Source organism: Coturnix japonica, chromosome 4, assembly GCF_054131305.1.
Source record: "Coturnix japonica strain WE chromosome 4, WE-NBRP24, whole genome shotgun sequence".
Taxonomy (NCBI): domain Eukaryota; kingdom Metazoa; phylum Chordata; class Aves; order Galliformes; family Phasianidae; genus Coturnix; species Coturnix japonica.
The window spans coordinates 60,841,420-60,862,046 of NC_140666.1; the positions used below are offsets into that span (position 1 = coordinate 60,841,420).

Sequence of the window (20,627 nt, forward strand, 5' to 3'; positions counted from 1 at the left end):
TAGGCAAAGCTTTTTTGTTGCTGCTACTTTTGATTCTCCAGTGCTGGTGTTAGTCAAACGCCCATTGAATTCAACAGCTTAATGAGACTGCCAGAAAGACAGCAGGTTTAAATAATGGCTGCTTGACCCAAGTCCAAAAGTTTTCTGATCAAAAAGTTTTGAAGCACTGTTGGTTTCCTTCCCAGAACCTGAAGTTGCCTTGGGATTTGGCAGTCATTTGGCAGCCATGCGTGAACAGTGGTGCTTCCTGTGTTCCTAGCCAAGGCTAGAGAAATGGAAAAGCTTACATTTTGGAAAATGGAAACATTTCTTAGAATGCGATCCTTCTCACCTGTGAGTTTGAATAGTATACGAGTACATTTGGGAGTGGAACTTTGTCATCTTGTCTGAGAAAATGTGAAGTTTTGTATTGTACTTCGTTCAATATCTTGATTGTGTGATATACTTAATGGTTTTTATTTCACTTCTTTTGAAAATCAACTTCATCTTGTTCCTGTTATCTGAATATTAAGAGCAGGAGAAAAATAATCTCATTGTGTTCTCTCCATTATTGGTGCCCTGCAGCTCAGAATCTGGTTTTGTACAGGCAGCTTGTCTGACCCAAAGATGCCCAAATCTAAGCTACCTTGATCTGCTCATCACTTTTTTCTTTGGTAAACAAGAATTAGTTCATTGTTTAGGTATCATAAGTGATGTTACTTGTTTCTGTTTGCACTTTTGTTTCTCAATGGCTTTTATTCATCACTGAAAATTACATTTCTCCTACCTGCAATGTTTATGTTGCTAATTTGCAGGCACTCTTTAATTATGAGTCTATGTGATGATCTGTCAAGGGACAGTTGTCTCTAAATGGATTAAAAGGAGCTTTCATGGTTTAAAAATGGGCTCTGCCCTTTATATGCTGAAAATAGTTCAAGTTGGCTGACAGAGAGGGAGAGTGCTAACAATATAGCAAGTAAATGCTTTGTTTTTTAATTTAAGATAGTAGCTTTTGTGTCTCTTTGAATGTAGGGTGTAAAAGCTATGGGAAAAAAAGGAGGGTAAATACATGAACTGATTGGTAGTGGTACATAAACTTGTTCCTAAGCATCTGTCCACAGGAAAAAATGAGACACTGTTTAAATAAAACTAGTCCCGTGCCATGCAAGATCATCTCTCAGCTGTTGAGAATCAAAATTGTAGTGCCCTGACTCATCAACAGGGCTTTCTACTTCATTCTGGTCGTATAATGAGAACAAATTGAGGATTATCCAAGGTTTGTTTGAAAGATACTGGTAATATCTTGCAAGTATGACAGCAAAAGAAAGATAATGTGGTAATGCTGGGAACAGCGGGTGTGTTTTCAGGTATATGTGCTTTTCTAAGGGTCTGAAATGGAGATAAGTACACGTTGTTGAGCAACCACAGAAAGTTTTAATAGAGAGGCATCACTTGAACCATTTAACAGAAAGATAAGTGGTAGCTGCAGTCAAGATACAAGATTTTAATAGGGAGGAAAGGTAGTTGCAGAGCTGTAGGACATAAAGAAACAAGGAAGGTGTCGTTCTCCAGATCTATTTTTAGTTCATTTGCTTTAGTTTGTTATTCACCTGCAAGGGGGGGCAAAATAATAATAATAATAACAGAAAAGAAAATAAAATATTTTTTTCCAGTGCAGCCAAACTCCTCAGGCGGTTCCCCCGCTCTCCCCTCCACCAGAGAACCACAAAACCCCATGATTTGTATGAACATTTATTGTGCCTGTCACGAGTTGCTTACTTCTGTCTTGCCATAGAACATAATTAATGATTTCAGCACTGTGAAAAAATCTCTGCAAGTTTTGTTGCTGTCAATGTTTTGCAGCAGTGATTAGTTGCTCACAAAACAGTTGATTGCCTCATATGTTTCATAAATGCTTTGAATGGTATCCCCTAAGTATTTTGAGCAGTAAGAGCTATTTTTCTAAAGCTAGGCAGTGAGAAGGGAGAGCTCTTTACTGAGCCTGAGTCAGCTGGAATTGTTCATTTTTCTCTTCTTTCCCAGTTGCTGCAATTGACAGAAGAGTTATAACCATGTGCTTTATGCACCTTTACTTAAACAGCAGGAGAGTTTCCATTATAATTAGTTCCTTGGTGTGTTGACTACAGGAGTTAAAGGGCACTAGTCATCTCAAATAGTTGATTGTTTTTGCTTAACTTTTACAGTAGACAGTTTCTAGCTGCAGACCTCTGGTTGATTCTCTTTGGCTTCACTTTCCCTTGGAGATAGGTGTGGTTAGAGCGATGGGCTGAGGCCTTCCATACCATAACATATAGATATGATACTTAAAGTTTTTCTTATAAGACTTCTTTTACATTAAACCTTTTAGTAATCTGAAGCCATGTTAGTCAGAATGGGAAACAGCTTTTCTCAACACATTAAACCTACATAACCAGTGATGATAAATATATTTAACAAATGAACAATACATGGAAGTGATAAAAGCCAAGAAAAGCAAAGATGGAGGGTAGATGCAAGGTGGAGAAATCAACTTCTGACAACTGCACACTCATTAAACTGCTCCTGAAATAAATCTACAGAGTGGTTTGTAGGGCTTCAGCTCTGCTTTCTCTGTTGCTGACACCTCCTCCTCACCCCAGGTGTGTGGTACAGAGACAGGAGAAGGGAAAATGGGTGGTGCTCCTTTTGGGGGCAGTCTGGATGTCTTGTGTGTCTTTATGGGTGATTTCTGCTGTATCTGTCTTTTCTGGACCAGCCCCAGGCTCAGTAGTACGCTGCCAAACATACAGTTACAGAAGGCTCTTTGTATATCCACATGACTGAGATGATACGCAGTTCCAAACACCACACTATCACTGATGGTAAAATAGAGATTTTAGTGCAGAGTTAAACGGACTCAAATTCAGAAGCTGTAGCATCAGGCTAGAGGAAGCATTCCAGTATGATCACTGAGTCAATAAGAAACAGGAGATGGGAGTGTAGGTTGAAGACATCTGGGAGATGTTGCTGGGGACTGTGTGAGTGATACCGCTTCCTGTGCTGGTGACACGGTAGAGGACATGGCTCCTCTTTGTTACAGTTGCCTGACATCTCAGACACTGAGCTTTCATCCTATTAACTTGTGCTTCCATAACATTTCACTCCAAGTTTGGTGCAAAGCTAATGGGTGACCTGCTTTTTAGAGAAGTATTTAACTTCTGTAGGACAGAAGTTATAATAGCTTAATGGCACTCTATGTTACCAGATTCTTCAGTTAAGAGATAAAACTTGAAATAAAAGTTCCTTACCAAACATGCACTTATTAAGAAAAAAAGATGGGGGAAAAAAAAAATTCCCAAATAATGTGATACTGGGGATTGAACAGCTGTTTGTCATGAGTTTTCTAGTTAAAAAAAAACCACAACAACATGCTATACTTTCAAGCTTATTTAAACTGCATTTTGTACATAGGAGGTAATTCAAACATTAGTCACCATAGCGTAGAAGATGCTGGAAAAAAAGAAGAAATTAGTTTGTGGTGTCAAATATCTTAAATTATAACCTAGATTTGATGACAGACTGAAGTCAGCATGAAGTCAAGCAGCTTTTTTTTTTTGTTATTATTTTTGTGGGCTTTGGAGGAAGAACAAGATCTGTGAGTTGTCTGGACCTATGCTTTTCATTAAGCTGGCTATTTTTGAGAGGTAGCTTGATGTGTTAGAATTAATATCTTAATTTCTTCTTAAGAAAACTAGAAGTCGAGGTAGAGTTGCATGAAGGGTTTGTATTCCATCTTGATATTTGCACTTACTTGTCATGCGGATAATGTTACTTGACCAGACATCTTTAGAAATGCTAAATAATAAAATTAGTTACAAGAAGAAGTAATGGATAGAAATAATCACCATTGCTGAAGGGAATGCACAAGCACGTCTTATAGAAAAGATATTATTTTTCCTATTGCTTGTGAGTAGCAAAGCAGTGGCATGAGGGATTCTTGCCACCTGAAACACAAGTCCTGGCCACCTGGCAGGACTTGGACACCCTGAGTTGTATGCATATGTAACACAAAGGCCGTAGTCAGTACTGGAGAAACTTCCTGTCTCAGTTCACATGGTATCTGCAGGTTTATAAAATTCTGCTTCTAAAAAGTATTTGTAAATCTTTGTCAGTCAGAAGGCAAGTGAGATGTATTTCACAGCATTTCTTCCATAGCTTTTAGTTTGGTTTTGGCTTTGTCTTACTAAAATAAAATATTATCTGACTGCACTTAAATTTTCTTTACAAATGTATTCGGTAGGGTTGCCACAGACCACAGGAATGAGACTATGAGCAGTGGTTGCCTTTGGGAGGTCTTGAAAACAACTAATCCTTTGTGGGCAGGAATACCAAAGCAAACGGCAATTTCTTCCTCTCCTAAAATGTCAACACTGTTTATTTTAACACATAATAATGAAATCCCAAACCTTATTTAAATTTCAAGGACCTACGTTTGACTTGGCCAACTATCAAATTAGCAGTAAAGCAAGGACATAATTTTTCTTTCTTTTACCTGACTTCATTTTATCTTCATCTGAAGTGCTGGGAGGGCACACGGTGTGCGGATATAAAGGTATTACATAGTATATGCCAGATGCAAAATGCTGACATGCACATTATATTAAATCTCCCCCTTTAAACTTAATGAAAACGGAATATGTGTTGAATGACTTATAAGCTAATGTTCCTAGGCTACGTGTAAGAAAGTACTGTTTCAGAGATGACAAATATTATCTTGACACGCTAACCTATGAAGACATAAATGCCAGTCTTCTCAACATATTCCGTTGAATATACCTCAGCAAGGAGTGTGAATGCCTTAAGCTGTAAATGGCAACTCTTTCAAAGTTGGGTTTAAAGATGCTAGCTGTTTTTATGAAAAATAAAATCACCCATCTGACTGAACAGCTCCTTTTCTGGTATTTCAGATGCAAACTTCTCTCCACAGAAACTCTTTTCAGAAGAAACACACTGGAGTTTGTGTTTTAACATTTAAGTTTGAAAGATTCTGAAAACAAGATTTACTGGATGATTTTATAGGGCAAGAGAAGAAATATGCATTTTTAATGTAAGAATTAGCTTGTAATGTCAGAATGAGACGTTAGCACTAAGACTTACTATATATGGTATCTGAGTTGTCACTATTTTTGTAAAAAGCAGATGGGCATCCAATCTTCATCCTTCTGTATTTGTTGTAATTTGACATGTTCAACTAAATGAAAACCAACATACTAAACTAGAAAAAAGAATGGCTTAGGGCAGAGAGAAAATGATAGACAGCCATCACAGGAGCCTGTTGGTGTGTTACCAGGCACTATGCCCAAAGTATAGGTTTGAAAACATTGCAGTGTTTCTTAAAGAGGAGTAAAAACATCATCTCATTTTCGCAGTCACTGCAGTGCTTTCCAGTTCTTATCTAGCTCTGTGTAATGATAATTTTGCTGCCTCTTCTTCCCCACGTATGGGGATGTACACAGGGTTGCAGTTCCTGGGCTACAAGTATTTGTCCCAGCAGAGTCTCTGAAATGCCAGCGTTCCAGCTTGTGTTACCTGGCACAGTGTGTGCAATCCTACAAGCTGTGGGAAGTGTAGTTGCATGTTATTTTACTTCCTGGCTGATGACTCAAGTTATTAACTTAAGGAAACCATTTTTGATACATTCTGAATATACTGCAACACGAAGCAAGCTTGAGAATGTTCTGTTCTTGCACTGCAGAGATGGTAAGCATTGAATTGCCTGCAATAGGGAAAGGGCTTTGCACTAAGGGAAAAAATATATTTGGATGGTTCTTTTTCTGTGCTTTAAATTACATTTGCATTTGTTTTTGTTCAGATAACCCCTAGTAAAAGTCATTACTTATTATTTATGATGCTTAGTATTTTCTGCTTGTCATTTTCTTGTTTTCATGCAGGCCAGCTAATTTATGAAAAGCAAATGCATTTAGCTTTCTGCCCTGTCAACTGCTATCTACAAATATATGAATCAAAAAACATCAACAAAACAGAACTGCAGACTACAATGGCAAAACCATTAAAAGCTGAAGTTTTCAGCAAGAGGACCTGAGCAGTGACTTCTCAGGGATATTGTATCTGCTGCCAGAAACCATATCCTGACTGTACAGCTAGGGAAAAGGAGTTCGTTTTCAAAATGAGAGGGGAAAAAAGATCTATCCTTTTTTCTTCCTTCCTATTAGAATTTTTCAGTTTAGACTAACAAATCCAATTTTGCGGATAGTCTTCCAGCCTTGACTTTATTTTACTAATTAAAGTTTTGCAACTTCTCATTGCTGTATCTGAGTCTGGAGTTTACAAGCAATCTCTTAAATTTCAGAGATTAAAAAAAAAAAAAAGGCCCAAAATGCAATGCCTGTATGAATGCAGGTACTGTGTGCAGTCACCTCCTTGAGGTTTACTTTAAAGGAGTGGATGGATCTTAATGGAATTGAGGAGGAAGACGTTGAAATGTGTCTTGGTTTACCAGATTTGCTGGCTGGGTGCTGGGGCCTCTGAAGAATTCTGTTTTGCCTTGAATTTAATTCTTGAACACCCATCAGTGAGATTACAGTGTTTATGTTGATAACTGATTTTTAGAGATGTTATACCAACTTGTACAGCTCGTGGCTTCACTTGAAGGTTTCCAGGTATTAGTTATTTTGAAAAGATTTGGTTGTATTATGTCTTCTCAATGGGTGAAATACTTGAAAGAGTGAATTAATAAAAGGAGAATTTAAAGAATGAATGGTTTTTTTGAAGGGCAAGCTATTTACAGTGATGAGCAGACTAGTTCATTTTCCTAATAAGGCTGTGCTGGAAGTTGGAATGTTGGAATCACATTAAATGTCACAAAAGTATTCATCAGAGAGGAACAGCTTGTGGGATGTTGGGAAAGTAAATTTGAACATGTTTTTCTGGTTGAAATGAACTGTTTATGCAGACTAAGTATAGCCCTTTTATTGAAAGGACAAACAATTTTGATGGAGAAGTGCATGCAAAAATGTTGTGCACTTTCATTTTCAGTATCCCAGCTGTCACTAATGGATGAACGTTGCCTGTATTTCCATTGTCCAAAATAATTTGTAAGAAGCTTAAAAATGCAGCCTGGAACTCAATCCAGCAACCATTAGTGATGGTCTTTTGTGTGCACTGTTTATAATAAGCATTTATTACTGAGCTTTTATGTCTGTTTTGTTTGTACATAACCAGAATTTTACATAAACTAATATGCTGAGTTGACAGCTTTAAATCATTCAGAAAACACCCTGCTGTTCTACTTTTCTAATGAGTATAACAAGTCAAGATTGTCATCATCAGGTATTAATGCACTCTGTTTAATCAAAATAGCACTAAATCTTACATTGCTAGTTGGAAAGCCAGGTGTTAACAGCTAAGAAAATGATCAAGAATCCGTAGTGATAATATTTCATCTTACTCTACAGATTTCTTAATGTCTGTCTTTATTTCCAAGGACAGCATTTGAGATGTAAGCCCCAGAGCAGGTAGTTTCTTAAATGTGTTGGACATGTTTTGCTGTTCAGTTTGAACTCTGCATTTCCTCGTGTGCTGTCTTGTCTTACCACAACACATTTTTCACATTCAGAGCCTGGTGGCTCAGTTTGCTGGATGAGCATTTTCTTTTTGCAGTACTGGATAAATCAAAGATTTTAGGCTGACTGCGGTCTGAATCTGACATGGCCAAGTTAAACTGTTTGAAGTATGTCTGGGACACGGATTTATGTCCTTGTTTCAAGTATGTTTGGGGGAAATAAAGTAGTGTTGTGCTGTCTGCTGTCCGACTCCGATAATAAAAGAACATTGGGAACAGTTTTATCATGACTTTATTATTTCTAATGCATTTTTTTTTTCTTTTTGGTGAATGAATTTTGAGGAATAGGAGGAGGGATTGAAATGTTGCTAAGTGCTGTGATGAATTCATTGTAAACTTGTGCTGCAAACTGGAATTTATTATTTTGTAACACAAAGAAAAGATGCATTTCTCTTATAGATCAGAACTGCAGGATTGAGCATTAGCAAGGAGAAGCTTTTCTTCTCAACTCTGAAGTATGGGAGTTGATCTGAGTAGTGAATATTTTACTACTCTTAACTGTTAGATTAGTTTAATCTGTATTTTAAAAGTTCCAAGTTTTATTAACAAATGCATACCTAAAACATAGAACAAGATGCATTTTTCCTTCTAAATATAGTCTTTAAAAAGAAAAGGCTTCCAAATGTGTTTTTTTTTTTTTGTTTTTGTTTTTTTTTATGTTGTTTTTGTTGCTGCAAATTGACAACTCTGCAATTAGGAGTGATTAATGATGCACCCTGATGATTTGGAGGGCTGGAAGTCAGTATTCTCATAGGCTGGAAACACTGTGGGAAACTGGAGAACAGACCCCTTCTTCAGAGTGGGGAAATCCCTCTCTCTGAGGATTATTGTTGATGTGGACATGATGCGTGTCAGCTGTGATGCACAAATGATGAAGGCAAAGTGCAGAAGATGATCTTCTTGTGCTCTGTAGCTGTGCTTTTTTTCCCCCACTGCTTGTTATTGTTTTATTGCTTTTTCAGTTTGTTTGCCAATGTAGCATGTGGTTTATATGCATCTCCTTTTTTTAATAATTGAGTTCCTGAACCTGAATGGCCGGAAGGCTGTTGTTGAAATTGGATGAGCTCTGAGGACTAAATGGCTTAGAGGGAAAGAGTAAACATTTTAAACAGTTATTAAAAAAGAAAAAAAAAAGGCATTTTTTTAGAGTTGAGATGCCTTCAGTTAAGCAGCCCGGGCATGCCTACTTCAAATCCACCTTATGCTATAGAGGTGTTTAATGATAATGTATTCTCTGCTGATCTCCAAATAAACAAACCTTCAGTTTTGCAAACACCTGCTTAGAAAGTTCTTAGGAAGTCAAAGTAGTGTGTTTTTTAGGCAGGATATAGTGACTCTTCTTCAGTCATTCAAGTTGCCGGCTTTTTTGAGCAGCTACCAAATATGGCCAGAAATGTTCTGAAGTGTGGCAGGAAGCCATTTTTCTACCAAAACATCAACAAAAAGCTGAAGAACATCAGCAGTAACGTTGCCAGACAAAATGTCAGTGGGTTGAACTCTTTCTTGATTTGATTGACTTTGTGAAATTGTAGAGTATTTGTGTGATTTTGCACACATGTACTTGCAAATATATATATATATATATATATATATATATATATATATATTATAATAATAAAAAAAATCAAATGAGATTCTTTTACTGTCCTATGTTGCCATTTCAGAACTTGTCATTTCTTTATCTTCATCCTTTCCGTTGCAATATTTCCTTTGCTTCCTACCACCCAGTGGTAGTTTCAATGCACTCATTGTTTGGAAGGCTTTTTTTTTTTTTTTTTTTGCTATCTGCTGTGGAGTTCAAGTGACATTAACCTTACATTTGAAGACCAAATACTGTGCCAAAGGTGGCACCCTGTATTTTTTTTAAGTCATTCAGAAGGATTGCTGTTGTTCAAAAAGGAAGCTTTCAGTTTTAAGCCTAGGTAAGGGTTATGCACTTGAGAATGCAATTTTTCTGACCAGAACGTTTGAGTTACATGACGTATTTTCTAATGAAAGGAAGGAAAAGAACAAGCAAATTTCAGCCAGTGTGTCCTTTCTGGAGATATGATGTTATGAATTTCCAGGCAAAATAGTACTTGGTGATGCACACTGGAGTTCCTAATTTTGCATCTGGATTAGTTCATCCAGTTTGTTTTTTCTTCTGCCCTGTATTTACCATATATACAACTTGAATACTTCTTCTTTTCCTTAAAAGAAATAAAATGGTGCAATTTATAAAGCTGTGGGCAGATGTGGTGAGTGAGGAGAGTGAAATATTTCAACACTGAAGCCTTTGTTTTTGTAATTGTATGTATCTTTTTTCCTCTTCCAGAGTGGCTACTGCAACAAAACCTGATCTTATTCATGTACCAAAGGTATGTTCATCATCACAACCAAGAAATGCAGCATGTAGCACTAACTGTTACCCGTCTGTTAAGTAGTATAGCGTGCTTGATTTCTACATCTTTTTTTTCTCCAAAAAGAATTGAGAAACCTGGCAAATGAGCATCCACAGAAGAGGGGAAATAAATAAATAAATAAATGTAATCTTCCACCTTTTAGAACTTTTTGAAAGATAAAGCTGAATTTTTGTCTATATCCTGAAGAGAGAAACTCCTGTTTTAATCTGCCATTACTCTAATGGCAATGGCTTTGTAGAAAGAGAGAAAAAAAAAAAGAGCAACCTTGCTCTCTTGCATCCCTGACCCTGGGATAACCACAGTTTTCTTTTCCCACATGGCTGTAGTGTGTCAGATGGTATCAGTCGTATACTTTTCCCATCTGGAAGCTATAACCTATCTTGATCTTGGATTATGTATTTGTGACCCAGCCACTCAAGTGGCACCTGGTCCAAGAATCTGAAGTAAGGACAGGAGTGGATCTGAAGTTTGGCATGAGAAACCTTTGTCCTTGTAGTCAGTGGAATGCAATTAGAATAGCCAACTTGGTCCTGAAGCACTGGCCTCTGACCAATGAAATCCAGGGCCATGGTTCCTCCCTTCAGGCCCCTATCAACAGATCAATGTATACCGTGTGTTCGTATGCACGCACATGCTCCTAGCTTATGAGGAATGTGCGTATCTCAAACTGGGTTTGGAGGTGGAATGTGGATTTTTAAAAACACTAATATTTTCCACATGAATTTTCCATTGGGTTTTGCAGTGGAGTGCTTAAGTTTGTCTTGAATTTGATTTGTGTAGTGTCTGTTTTGGATGCAGTAGGAAAAGTTAGCATTGTGGTCTTTGACCATGGTCTCAGACCATTCCCTTTCGTAAATGCATGGCTTTTTCCACAGATTCCTTGACTGCACTCTCACTTGCTTCTGTGATGCTCATACCTCTTCTTTGCCTCATGCTAGGCAGGTTATCTCCCTCAGCAGCACTGAAAATACCTGCTGAGGAATGTGCATGTGGTTGGTGTGGTTTTGTGTGTTTCTTTTTTTTTTTTTTTTTTTTTCTCTTGCATAGGGAGAACCTAAAGAAGTAGTTAAGCCTGTGCCCGTTGCCTCTGCTGCTGCACCCAAAGTCACTGCCATGGCCAGTGTAGCTTACAATAAGACCCCGAGGCCATTTGGAGTTGTGGCCTCCACAAAAGTCACCTCCATCCCATCACCGTCCTCTGCCTTCACCCCAGCCCAGGCGGCACCCATGCTCCCCACCCCGGCCCCATTTGCTGCACCAGGACTGCATGTTAATGCCAAGCCTAATGCTAATGGGCGGCTGCCCACGCCGAGCACTGCTAAACCTGCCGTTAATGTCCCACGGCAGCCTGGCACGCACAATGCCGCCCCGGGCGGCCATGTCGGCGACGGCACCCAGGAGCTAGCGGAGGGGCTGCGACGAGGATTCAGAGAGAACCAGGGTGACAATAAACAGCAAAATGGGTAGGTGGGATTTTTTTTTGCTGTGAGGGTCTCTTCCTCACAGGAAAAAAGCTGGGCTTGTTCAAGTGCCAAGTAAAACACATCTCGGGTGTGCTGTCCAATTATCTGAAGCAAATCTCTGAAGAATTAGCCTTCAGAAAGGGGTGCTTTGAAGGGCTGAGTCTGTGAGGTTTTAAATAATACTGAAGATATGTCAGTTTGTAGGGTAGCGCCTAAATTGCAGCGGACCACACCAAAATGGGTTGTATCATGATGTGTTTTCAGACAATGCAACAAGCCCAGCATTCATATGGATGCCCGTGTCTCACTGTTTACATTGGGTCCCAATGCAGAGGTTGAAAGCAGCAGGCACTTGGAGGTGCAGAGCCGTCTGGCAAGAAGGATTGGTGACCTTCAGCATTGATCATGGTGACCATCTTCTTGTTTTTTGAGTTTTCTTGACTTATCTTCAATCTCAAGAACTTGAAACCTAAAATTTAGGATTAATATTTCCCATTCCTCAAAGGAAAGGGGCAAGGCCTAGTGCCCATCTCATCTGATCTCCACTCAGCCTGAGTAAATGAGGAAATCTGCATAAAAGTAGACATTCACATCAACTAAAATAAAAGATCACAGTTTCAAGTAATCATCTCCTGGAAAGAAAAATGTAGGAGCCTATTCCCCTAAAATTGAAGTACAAATATTTTCCATATGCATATTTATATAATGCTGCCCATATGGATTTTATATGACTCTGTTGTCATGGTGACTTCAAGGCCAATCTTTAACAGATGATGGAAGGAATCCGTAGTGCTTAGTGATGGGATGAGAGCAGGAGTTCCCAAAGACTTGCTTCTTGAATACACATTGCCAAACCGTCTTTCCAGGAGTGTTGCTTTAGTAAATGGTGTGTAAGGAGCATTCAAAAGTAGCAATTAGTACTGAAAAAGATGAACAATAGCAACAAAATTAAGTTTTCTGGAAGGAAGTGCTGGAGTTGTAAGCACTTAACAATCAAGATGGAGTGACTGAGTGCACATTGGTACCTTCCTTGCCTTGTGCTTAGAGATGAGTTAATAATACTGACTGAGGAGTTTCATGGCTGGTAGGCTGGGAAATTCCTGTCTTACTGCCAGCCTTGTTTATCTAGTTTGGGTAATCTTGAAAACATTTGCAGCGGAAAAGGAACAAACAAACAAAAAAATCAGCTAAACTCTATTATATCTTCCCTACCAGAGTGTTTTAGGGCTGCAACTCAATTTAAATAAGAATTAAATACTAGCCTTACAGTCCTTAAGTAGAAAACAAGTGAACAAAGAAACCCTAAAGTGATTATGTTCATCTGCAGCTACACCACTGACTTAGTTTTGTTTAGTTAAGCATCACTGTAGAAATGTTAAGTTCGCTATGTAAAACCACAAACCCATTTAAAGTGGAATCTGACACTTCTGACATAACAGTGAAGGCTTTAAGTTATCGATCAGTCTGAAATAAATTCTGTTTTACTTCTTGCATAGTTGCATCTTGCTCATACATAGAGCTGCTGAGCAAATAGAATTCTTCAGACATAGCCTCATACTCAGATTTTTTTGTTTTCCTTCCTTACTCCTCACTTCCCTCAAATAATGTTTGGTATATAAACCATTTGCTTTCACTTCAGGATGGGCCAGGAAGTTTTGTTTTTTATTGCTTACTCCTGGCATAAAAGGAGAGCAGTTTGTCCTTACCAGGCTGTGTGCAATTAAATTTTGCTGTGACTTTCTTGCCAACTCTCACATGAAAATGTGCCTGCTGCTTTAAAATAAGGTAAGATGTTCATAGACTCAATTTAAGTTCAGGTGGGCTAATTTTTTCCTTTATAGGTTCTCTTGACGGTTTAAGTTTTGGCTCTGTATATGACTACCAGAACTTGGAAATTTGAAGATCCTGTAATATTTCATGAAGTAGAGAATGTATTAACAAGTCAAATACCTTTTTTCCCTTGCAGATAACAACAATGACAAAGTTAGTATCAACAGCACTGGAGTTGAATTATGGCCGTTTTTTTGTTGTTGGAATAACCAGCATGTATTATTGTTTTGCATACAAAACAATATTATATAAAGCTCTGTAAGAGTTTTATATTTAAAATTTTGGCAAAACAGCTTCAGCTTCCTTATAACTACTTAGTGTAGCAAAAGATTTGTCTACATTGGACATGATGTGATGTTGCCTTTCACTTTGTTAAACTTGGTAGTATTTTTAAAAGATTATTATCCCACAAAACATTTGTGCAGTGTTTGTGTGCACTGATAAATTCTTGATGCACCTATAGCTAATTGGTGTCAGTAATGCCACCGGTGAATGATGAAATACAGTGTAAAAGGGAAAATGATCTGAGGAGTATGGAATGAAAGGCCAGATGTTGAATTCATACCACAAAATTAAGAGTGACATGGGATGATAATTATGACTTATTGTGATTTTATTGGCTCGTCTTTTCTGCTCTTGCCTCAAGACTGAGTCAAGGCTGAGTTAGTCTCATTGAATATTCCTTTGTCTCTGGCACCACCTCGTGTCTCAGTGGCTCATTACCATTAAACCATAAGAAAGAAAGGAGAGAAATCAGCAGGATATTTTGTTTATTATACCACTATCATAGAATGTGAAAGGGTTAATTCACTGTGATAGTTGCTAGAATGCAGTTGATAATATAATTGTAATGCTATTACAGCATGTAAATAATGACATTCTATTTAACACAATACCTTTAATTACTGCTTTCGTTTTCAGACTTGATTCTCACTATTAACTGGTCTGTTGCTTTACTTCACTTTCTTTGGATTTATTTTACTCCATCCTGTAAATGCCACTATCCCTGTTCCTATACCACTCCCTCTGTAGTAACCTGGCAAGGTACATTTACTTCACTAATGCTGTGTGTCGGTAAATTCAATCTTTTGCTGTAATTTTGAATGATAGGTTTCCTATCATTCAAATTTTGACCATTCTTTTAAGCTTAAGTATTTGTTAATGCATTCCACTGAATGGATCTAATTCTTTCCTGATGGCAATTAATAATGTACAACATTCACATTCACATTTTAATCTTTACCAAAAATACTTCGGACATTAAAAATGCAGTAAGAAATAGCAAAAAATAAAAGTAGATTTTAAGGAGTTGGGTTCTTTTTATTTTATAATTATTATTTTTTAATAGAATTATAATTTCATAAGTGCTAGTTTGGCACAGATTGTCTCCTGTAAACTTTGTAAAAAATAATAATAAAAAAATGTATAGGTGTAGGTTCTGAGAGATTAATTCTTTGAGGTAACTAATATAGAATTTAGGAATTATATATGCGATAGGAATCTTCTGTTACCTGCTCTTAAACGAATCGGAATCATTCCATTCTCTTTAGATCAATAACTTAAAGTAAGACTTCAGAATCCTGCGTTCTTGTAGGTCCACAGTTCAGGGATTGGTAATATAATAGCACATTAGTTACTGAGGAGAAACATTTCATATAAAAATCATTTCCCCATTTTTTTGTTGTTTTTCTCTTTTTTTCAACTTTTGGAGAGGGTATCAAGACTCAGTAGCTTCCCATCGTGCTTTAAAGTGTGGCTACCTACACTTTCATCCAGCTGTGATCCCAGTCATACCAATTGCAAAAACTCTGTGTGTACTGGGTGGCCTTGTGCACAGTTAGTTTTTTGCCTCCTGTGAATGAAGGGAAGAGTTTGTCCAGGATACTTGATCATAAGTGAATAGACTACTGTGCTTCATTACAACAAGCATATTCACCTGTTATTTCAACACCCTTTCAATACACTTTCCCCCAAAACTAATTCAGTAGAATGATTAGCTGCATTTTTTTGTTTGTTTCAAACTTCTTACTTAATTTCTTGTTTTCTTTTCTCTCTTCTTCCTGTTTACACTGGGAAAACTTTTTCTTGCTGTGTTATTCTGTCATCTCCAAGGAAAATCCCACCCAAACGGTAAATGTTTATATATGTACATCCTGATAATACTGTCATTTACAGTTTCAAATGTTCCAGTAATGAAACAAAGGAAAATATTTTATTTTGGAATAGAATTATTATCAAATTGTATTTTTCTTCAGAGAACTGAGTCTCTGTTCAGATGCTATATTCAGACTTAGAAGCTGCCTTTAAATGCTGCGAAAAGCCACAGTTCTTGCCCATGTCTTTGTAATTACCCTAACCTAGATGGCCTGTGAAGAAATTTTTAGCTCACTGTTCTCTTCTCGCTTCAACACAGCCCCCCACGAAAGCACATTGTGGATACCTATACGGAGTTCTACCACACCCCTACTCACAGTGATGCCAGCAAGAAGCGGCTGATTGAAGACACTGAAGACTGGCATCCCCGGACAGGAACCACCCAGTCACGCTCTTTTCGTATCCTTGCCCAGATCACCGGCACTGATCATAGTAAGTAGCTTTGTAAGGAAATAAGATAAAGGCTATGGGGAGATAGGTGTTTTTTAAAGCTGGTAGGGGAAAATAATAAAGTGATTCAGTCACACTTATTACTTTTCTCCTCTTGGATAATATGCCAAGGAGGCAGAAGACAGTTTCAGAAGACTATAGAAGGAAGATATTTTTAGAGAACTCTTCAAATTCCTCGAACTTAAGATATGTGCATTAGTAGGCATTATTTCTTATTGATCTGAGAATCAGTACATTCTAGGTAGATTATAAAGTTATCGTTTCTGCTCCTAAAATAGTCGACAAATACCTATTTGCTACTTCTTTCCCCTTCTGCATGACCAGAATGGCAATGCTGCTGTTCAACTGCAGCACTTCAGAAAGAAAAACTAAAGCTTTTTTTCAGGCATGTAGAAAATCTTTGATGATTATATGAAAGAACACAATCTGTAATGATTTAATGTATCAGAAACACAATTCCATAGCTCCTCAGTTTATTCCCAGGGCATGTTTCCATCCTCTGCTTATGATATAATGTCTGTATTTACCATAGATTGAAACTGAAAATGCAGAAAAGATCTTTTCCAGTCATATAATTTTATGGTAGATCTTGAATTTCACTTTATGCTCTTGGTTGTGATTTATTGGTTGATATCTGTAAAACTATATAGAAGTTACCAGAAATAGCATCAGAATGTTTGATGTCTGTTATGTTCAGACAATTTCGGTTTTTTCTGCTTTTTATAGCTAGTGCTACGATAAGTGAATATTTTAATAATAATAAAATAAAGGCAGTGAGTAAAGTGGACTCCCTCCCTGGGGGCAAATTTGATTAAATCAGCTATCAGTTCTCTGGTAGAATTACTCTAGTTACCAGTGATAATATCTCACTGAGTGAGGATTAGCATCTTTGTGTGAGACAGCATTCTGAATTCAGACAGTTAATATTTTGCTTGGTAGTCTTGTGCTGTACTAGTCTAGTATCGCATTGTTATCTTTCTTTGAATTCTATCCCTGTGAGAAAAAGACTTCAATATCAAACAATACATCTGTGTTCTAATCTAATTATGATAAATACTACAAAAGTGTGATTGCAACTATATTCACCAAAATTAAAACCAGGCTGAGATTTTGTTATTCTACCTGTGGTCCTCTAGCACCTTGATAAGTCATAGCCATATAGGCAGGTGCTTGAATTATCACCCCGCTCAAACCCTCTGATTTTGTCCAAAACAAGTGCCTCTAAAATTCCACTCCTTTTCAACTCCCTTTCTCTCTACTTTCTCATGGATAGAGGGCCAAGATATGTGACAGAGACCAGCAGAACCACCTTACAGTGATTGTGCAGGCAAAGAGGCTCTTCAAATTTATAGACATATCTTGTTTCCCATGGGGCATATTTAGAATCGAGGAATCCAAACACGACTGCATGTAATTTCCTGCTGGGGTGAATACTTTCGCACAGGGAAGAATCCTAGTGTTTGGCAGTGCTGTTTTTGTGCCTTATGAAGTCAAAATTTTCTGTTTTCATGCAGTGAAAGAACCGGAACATGAAGGTGCAAAGAAGTCTAAGTGAGTCCATGTTTTACATTATTCCTTTAATATATGCATGTCTTCATAACTGATAGTGTTACTTTTGCATATGTGTGAAGTTTGAGTGTTTTTAAAAAGTTGCTTCTTTTGCCATGTAATTCAGCATGTAAAAATCAAGACCTTTCTGTGTAGGTCAACCTTTTAAAATCCCTGTTTGAACAGCCCAGCGTTAATATTTGTGCAGGAGTTTGAGCTTTTCCAAAAAATTGGACTGTTTTGCTTTTCTGTGCAAGGTCAGCTTGTCAACATGTTTTCTTTTTCTAAATCTAACCAGACATTTTTGATTTGAAAGTGTGTATCAGATTTCAAGATGTAGCTGGAAAATATTACTGTTCTAGACTGAATGAGGGTCATCTGTCTCCTTGCTTTGGGATAAGTGCTGTTTGGTATGAGGATGATGTAGTGACTAAATCTTACTATTTGTGCAGTTGGAACTCTTCCTATTGACATTATCTAACACTGGAGCCAACAGTTTGAAAGACAGGAAGGAGATGTGTGGATATAAGTAGTGCATGGAGATTGCATGCCCACTTGTGCAACGGCTTGAGACAAAATTTCTTTCGTTCTTTCTTTCTTTTTCTTATTTTTCTTCTGTCACTTCTTTCCACAGGGAAAAGCTCCCCATCCACGTCTTTAGCCCCAAATATACAAAATTACGTGACTGGCACCACGAAGTCTCAGCACGTGTTCTTAATGTCCAGTGATTTTACCCAAGTTGCAAAAGCAAAATACAAACACTTCCTTTCTTCTTTTCCATCAGCTTTGCAAAAATAAAATAAAATAGAAAATGTATTTCATTAGCCTCACTGAGAGAGAAATTCTAGCCTTTTCTATACTTTTCTAACACTTTCCTACTGATGTATAAAAACTGAGATGAAAATGTTTTTGTGCTAGTCACTAGTTAACAAAAGAAACCACGTACTTATCACAGAACAACTTGGGTGTCCCAATGAGAGGGAGAAGATGGCTATTGCAGTTCTTTTTGCCTTTAAAAGAGTCATTTGCATTGCTAAGTTTGAGTTACTGTAGGTTGTTAGAAAGCAAAAAACAGCAAATGAGGGAATAAGAAATGGTATTACTTTGATTTAGGGGTAGGGGAAGAGGATGAAGAGGGCTGAATGCATTTACTTCAGACTGCGGTACTTACCATGATAATTGTCTTGAATTTCACTAGATTTTCAGCAAGTCTAATTTAGAGCGGTTGTAAATGTTTTACAAAGTAGAACAAGAAGACAAACTGCTTTTAATCGAATGAAAGTAGTAATAATAATAAACAATTGCCAGTTATTGCTCCAACTGCAAGCTAAATATAAAGATTCTGCAGCTTATAGTGAACTGTTCATATTGTAGAAAAGCTAGAAGAAAACAAGCAGAATGTTGCTGTGTACCTTACCTGTAAGAGCTTCAACACATAGCTTCTAACAAGAGCAAGACAAGACGGTACTATTTATTTATTTCAGAGTGAAGCTCTTAGGATTTCTAGTGTTTATAAAAGCTTCATGGCTCTGTGGTTCTCCTGTAAAATAATGTATTATAGTAGCTACACTTTCATTAATTTATGCTTTCTGAAGCTTGAAGAGTATTTTAATAAAAGTTGCTTTTAACGTAGTGATGTCTCTTTTCTTTTGAGTCTCTTAGACTCCTTGAGTAGTCAACTCATGCAAAGAGCTGTAAATTCATTACACCTTCGCAGACTGTAGCAAGAGGAACAATCACATTCATGCTGCATGTTAGAAACTCTCTGAACTGTATGAAATTATCAAAACAACAAAGCTTATAATCATGTTCAAAATGTGTTACATTTTTTTTGTGTTTTCAAAATTGCCACGAGACTTACAGGAACTGATAAAATGATTGACCTTTTGTGTGACTGCAGAAGTAAGAATTCAATTAAGTAAAATTCACCATCACCTGTCTACATTTTTTGAATCACAGGAGCTTCAACCCTCATATGGGAACTGTGAGGCACATATACAAACCCAATCGCTCATAAATGTTTCATGAGAATTGTTGCAATTGGGTTGTAGTTTCTGAAGCATTTCTAGAAGTTGTTCTTATGAAATTGGTCTTGTAAACTGATGGATGTTCACAGAAAGCACTCATGTAGAAATAGGTGGTGGGGTTTTGGGGGACTTTTTTTGCTTGTTTGTTTTTATTTTGTTTTGTTTTAATTGCGCAAGTTGGTAAATTGAAAGGGATTGACACCTTTAATGAAGATATTTTACACCTATGTTTACTTTCCAGATGGTTTATACTGATTTGCAGTACACTATCTTACTGTATTTGTCACTTTATCTTTAGGAAAAAAATAACACAGAATGGAGAGCTCAGGTAACAGACAAGTTATCTAATTCTAACAATCACTGATATGGATGGATAACATTGCACAGCATAGAGTATTACATTTGCACCAGTAATGATGGACTAAGGCATCTCACTTATTACCCACCTTTTGTTTTAACTCCTTAAGGGGAATTCGGGAAAGTACTTGAGTAATTTCACTGAAGGCTGTTTTGATGAGAAGTGCCAATCAGCTTGTTTCTTCCTACCACATAACTCAGTTGTCCAAGTACAATATTACTAAAACTAAATGTTACTGAAGAGCACATACGCTGCAGTGTGATCAGTTGACAGAATTCTGTGTATTGAATTAGGAATGTGAAACTGTGTGTGAAAATTGTTATGCTTGGTTTAAAAAATGTCTTATGAATGGAAAGGAAGACAGGAGTTTCTGAAGCTATCAGTACAATGAAAACCGTGAGAGACTATATCTTAGTTTCTCTATGAAGTATTCTTTACAAGCATAGAATGGTTTTGGCCTTTGAGTATTTCTATGTTTGGAAGATGTTCCTGAATGAGAGTTAATGAGCTTTCCTTCTTTTGAAGAAGAGACACAAGAGAAAAAGCCACTATAGATAATCCAAAGCATACAACTCCTTGTTTAAATTAAAATTAAACATAGACAGTTACACTCAATTTTGAGTATGAGTATAGTTTGAGTAAGGCTACCTAAAGTTTTGTATTTTTATGAATTCATATTAACAAAAAACTAGTTCCCAAAAATGTTATATGAACGTGTAAAACATATTTCATTTACTACTATGAAGTTGCCATCTCTTCTCCCGGTATCCCCATTACATAACACTCCTTGACGTT

The 20,627-nt window shown here is 37.2% G+C and overlaps 1 protein-coding gene across 47 annotated transcripts in view; it reads left to right on the forward strand.

The window, feature by feature from the left end:
• The window catches only part of PDLIM5 (PDZ and LIM domain 5), a 111,301-nt gene that overhangs the window by 49,080 nt on the left and 41,594 nt on the right, over window positions 1-20,627 (forward strand). For 17 of the 47 annotated variants that reach the window (XM_085545217.1, XM_085545214.1, XM_085545230.1 and 14 more), the window contains 5 exons: window positions 9,915-9,957; window positions 11,050-11,465; window positions 15,709-15,881; window positions 17,414-17,450; window positions 19,773-19,802. In XM_085545217.1, the coding sequence (XP_085401343.1) occupies window positions 9,915-9,957; window positions 11,050-11,465; window positions 15,709-15,881; window positions 17,414-17,450; window positions 19,773-19,802 (699 nt within the window). Of the gene's footprint in view, window positions 1-5,558; window positions 5,719-9,914; window positions 9,958-11,049; window positions 11,466-13,431; window positions 13,449-15,407; window positions 15,426-15,708; window positions 15,882-17,413; window positions 17,451-18,081; window positions 19,080-19,772; window positions 19,803-20,627 lie in introns of those variants that run through there. The other 30 variants (XM_085545249.1, XM_085545222.1, XM_085545243.1 and 27 more) reach the window with 15 other exon arrangements.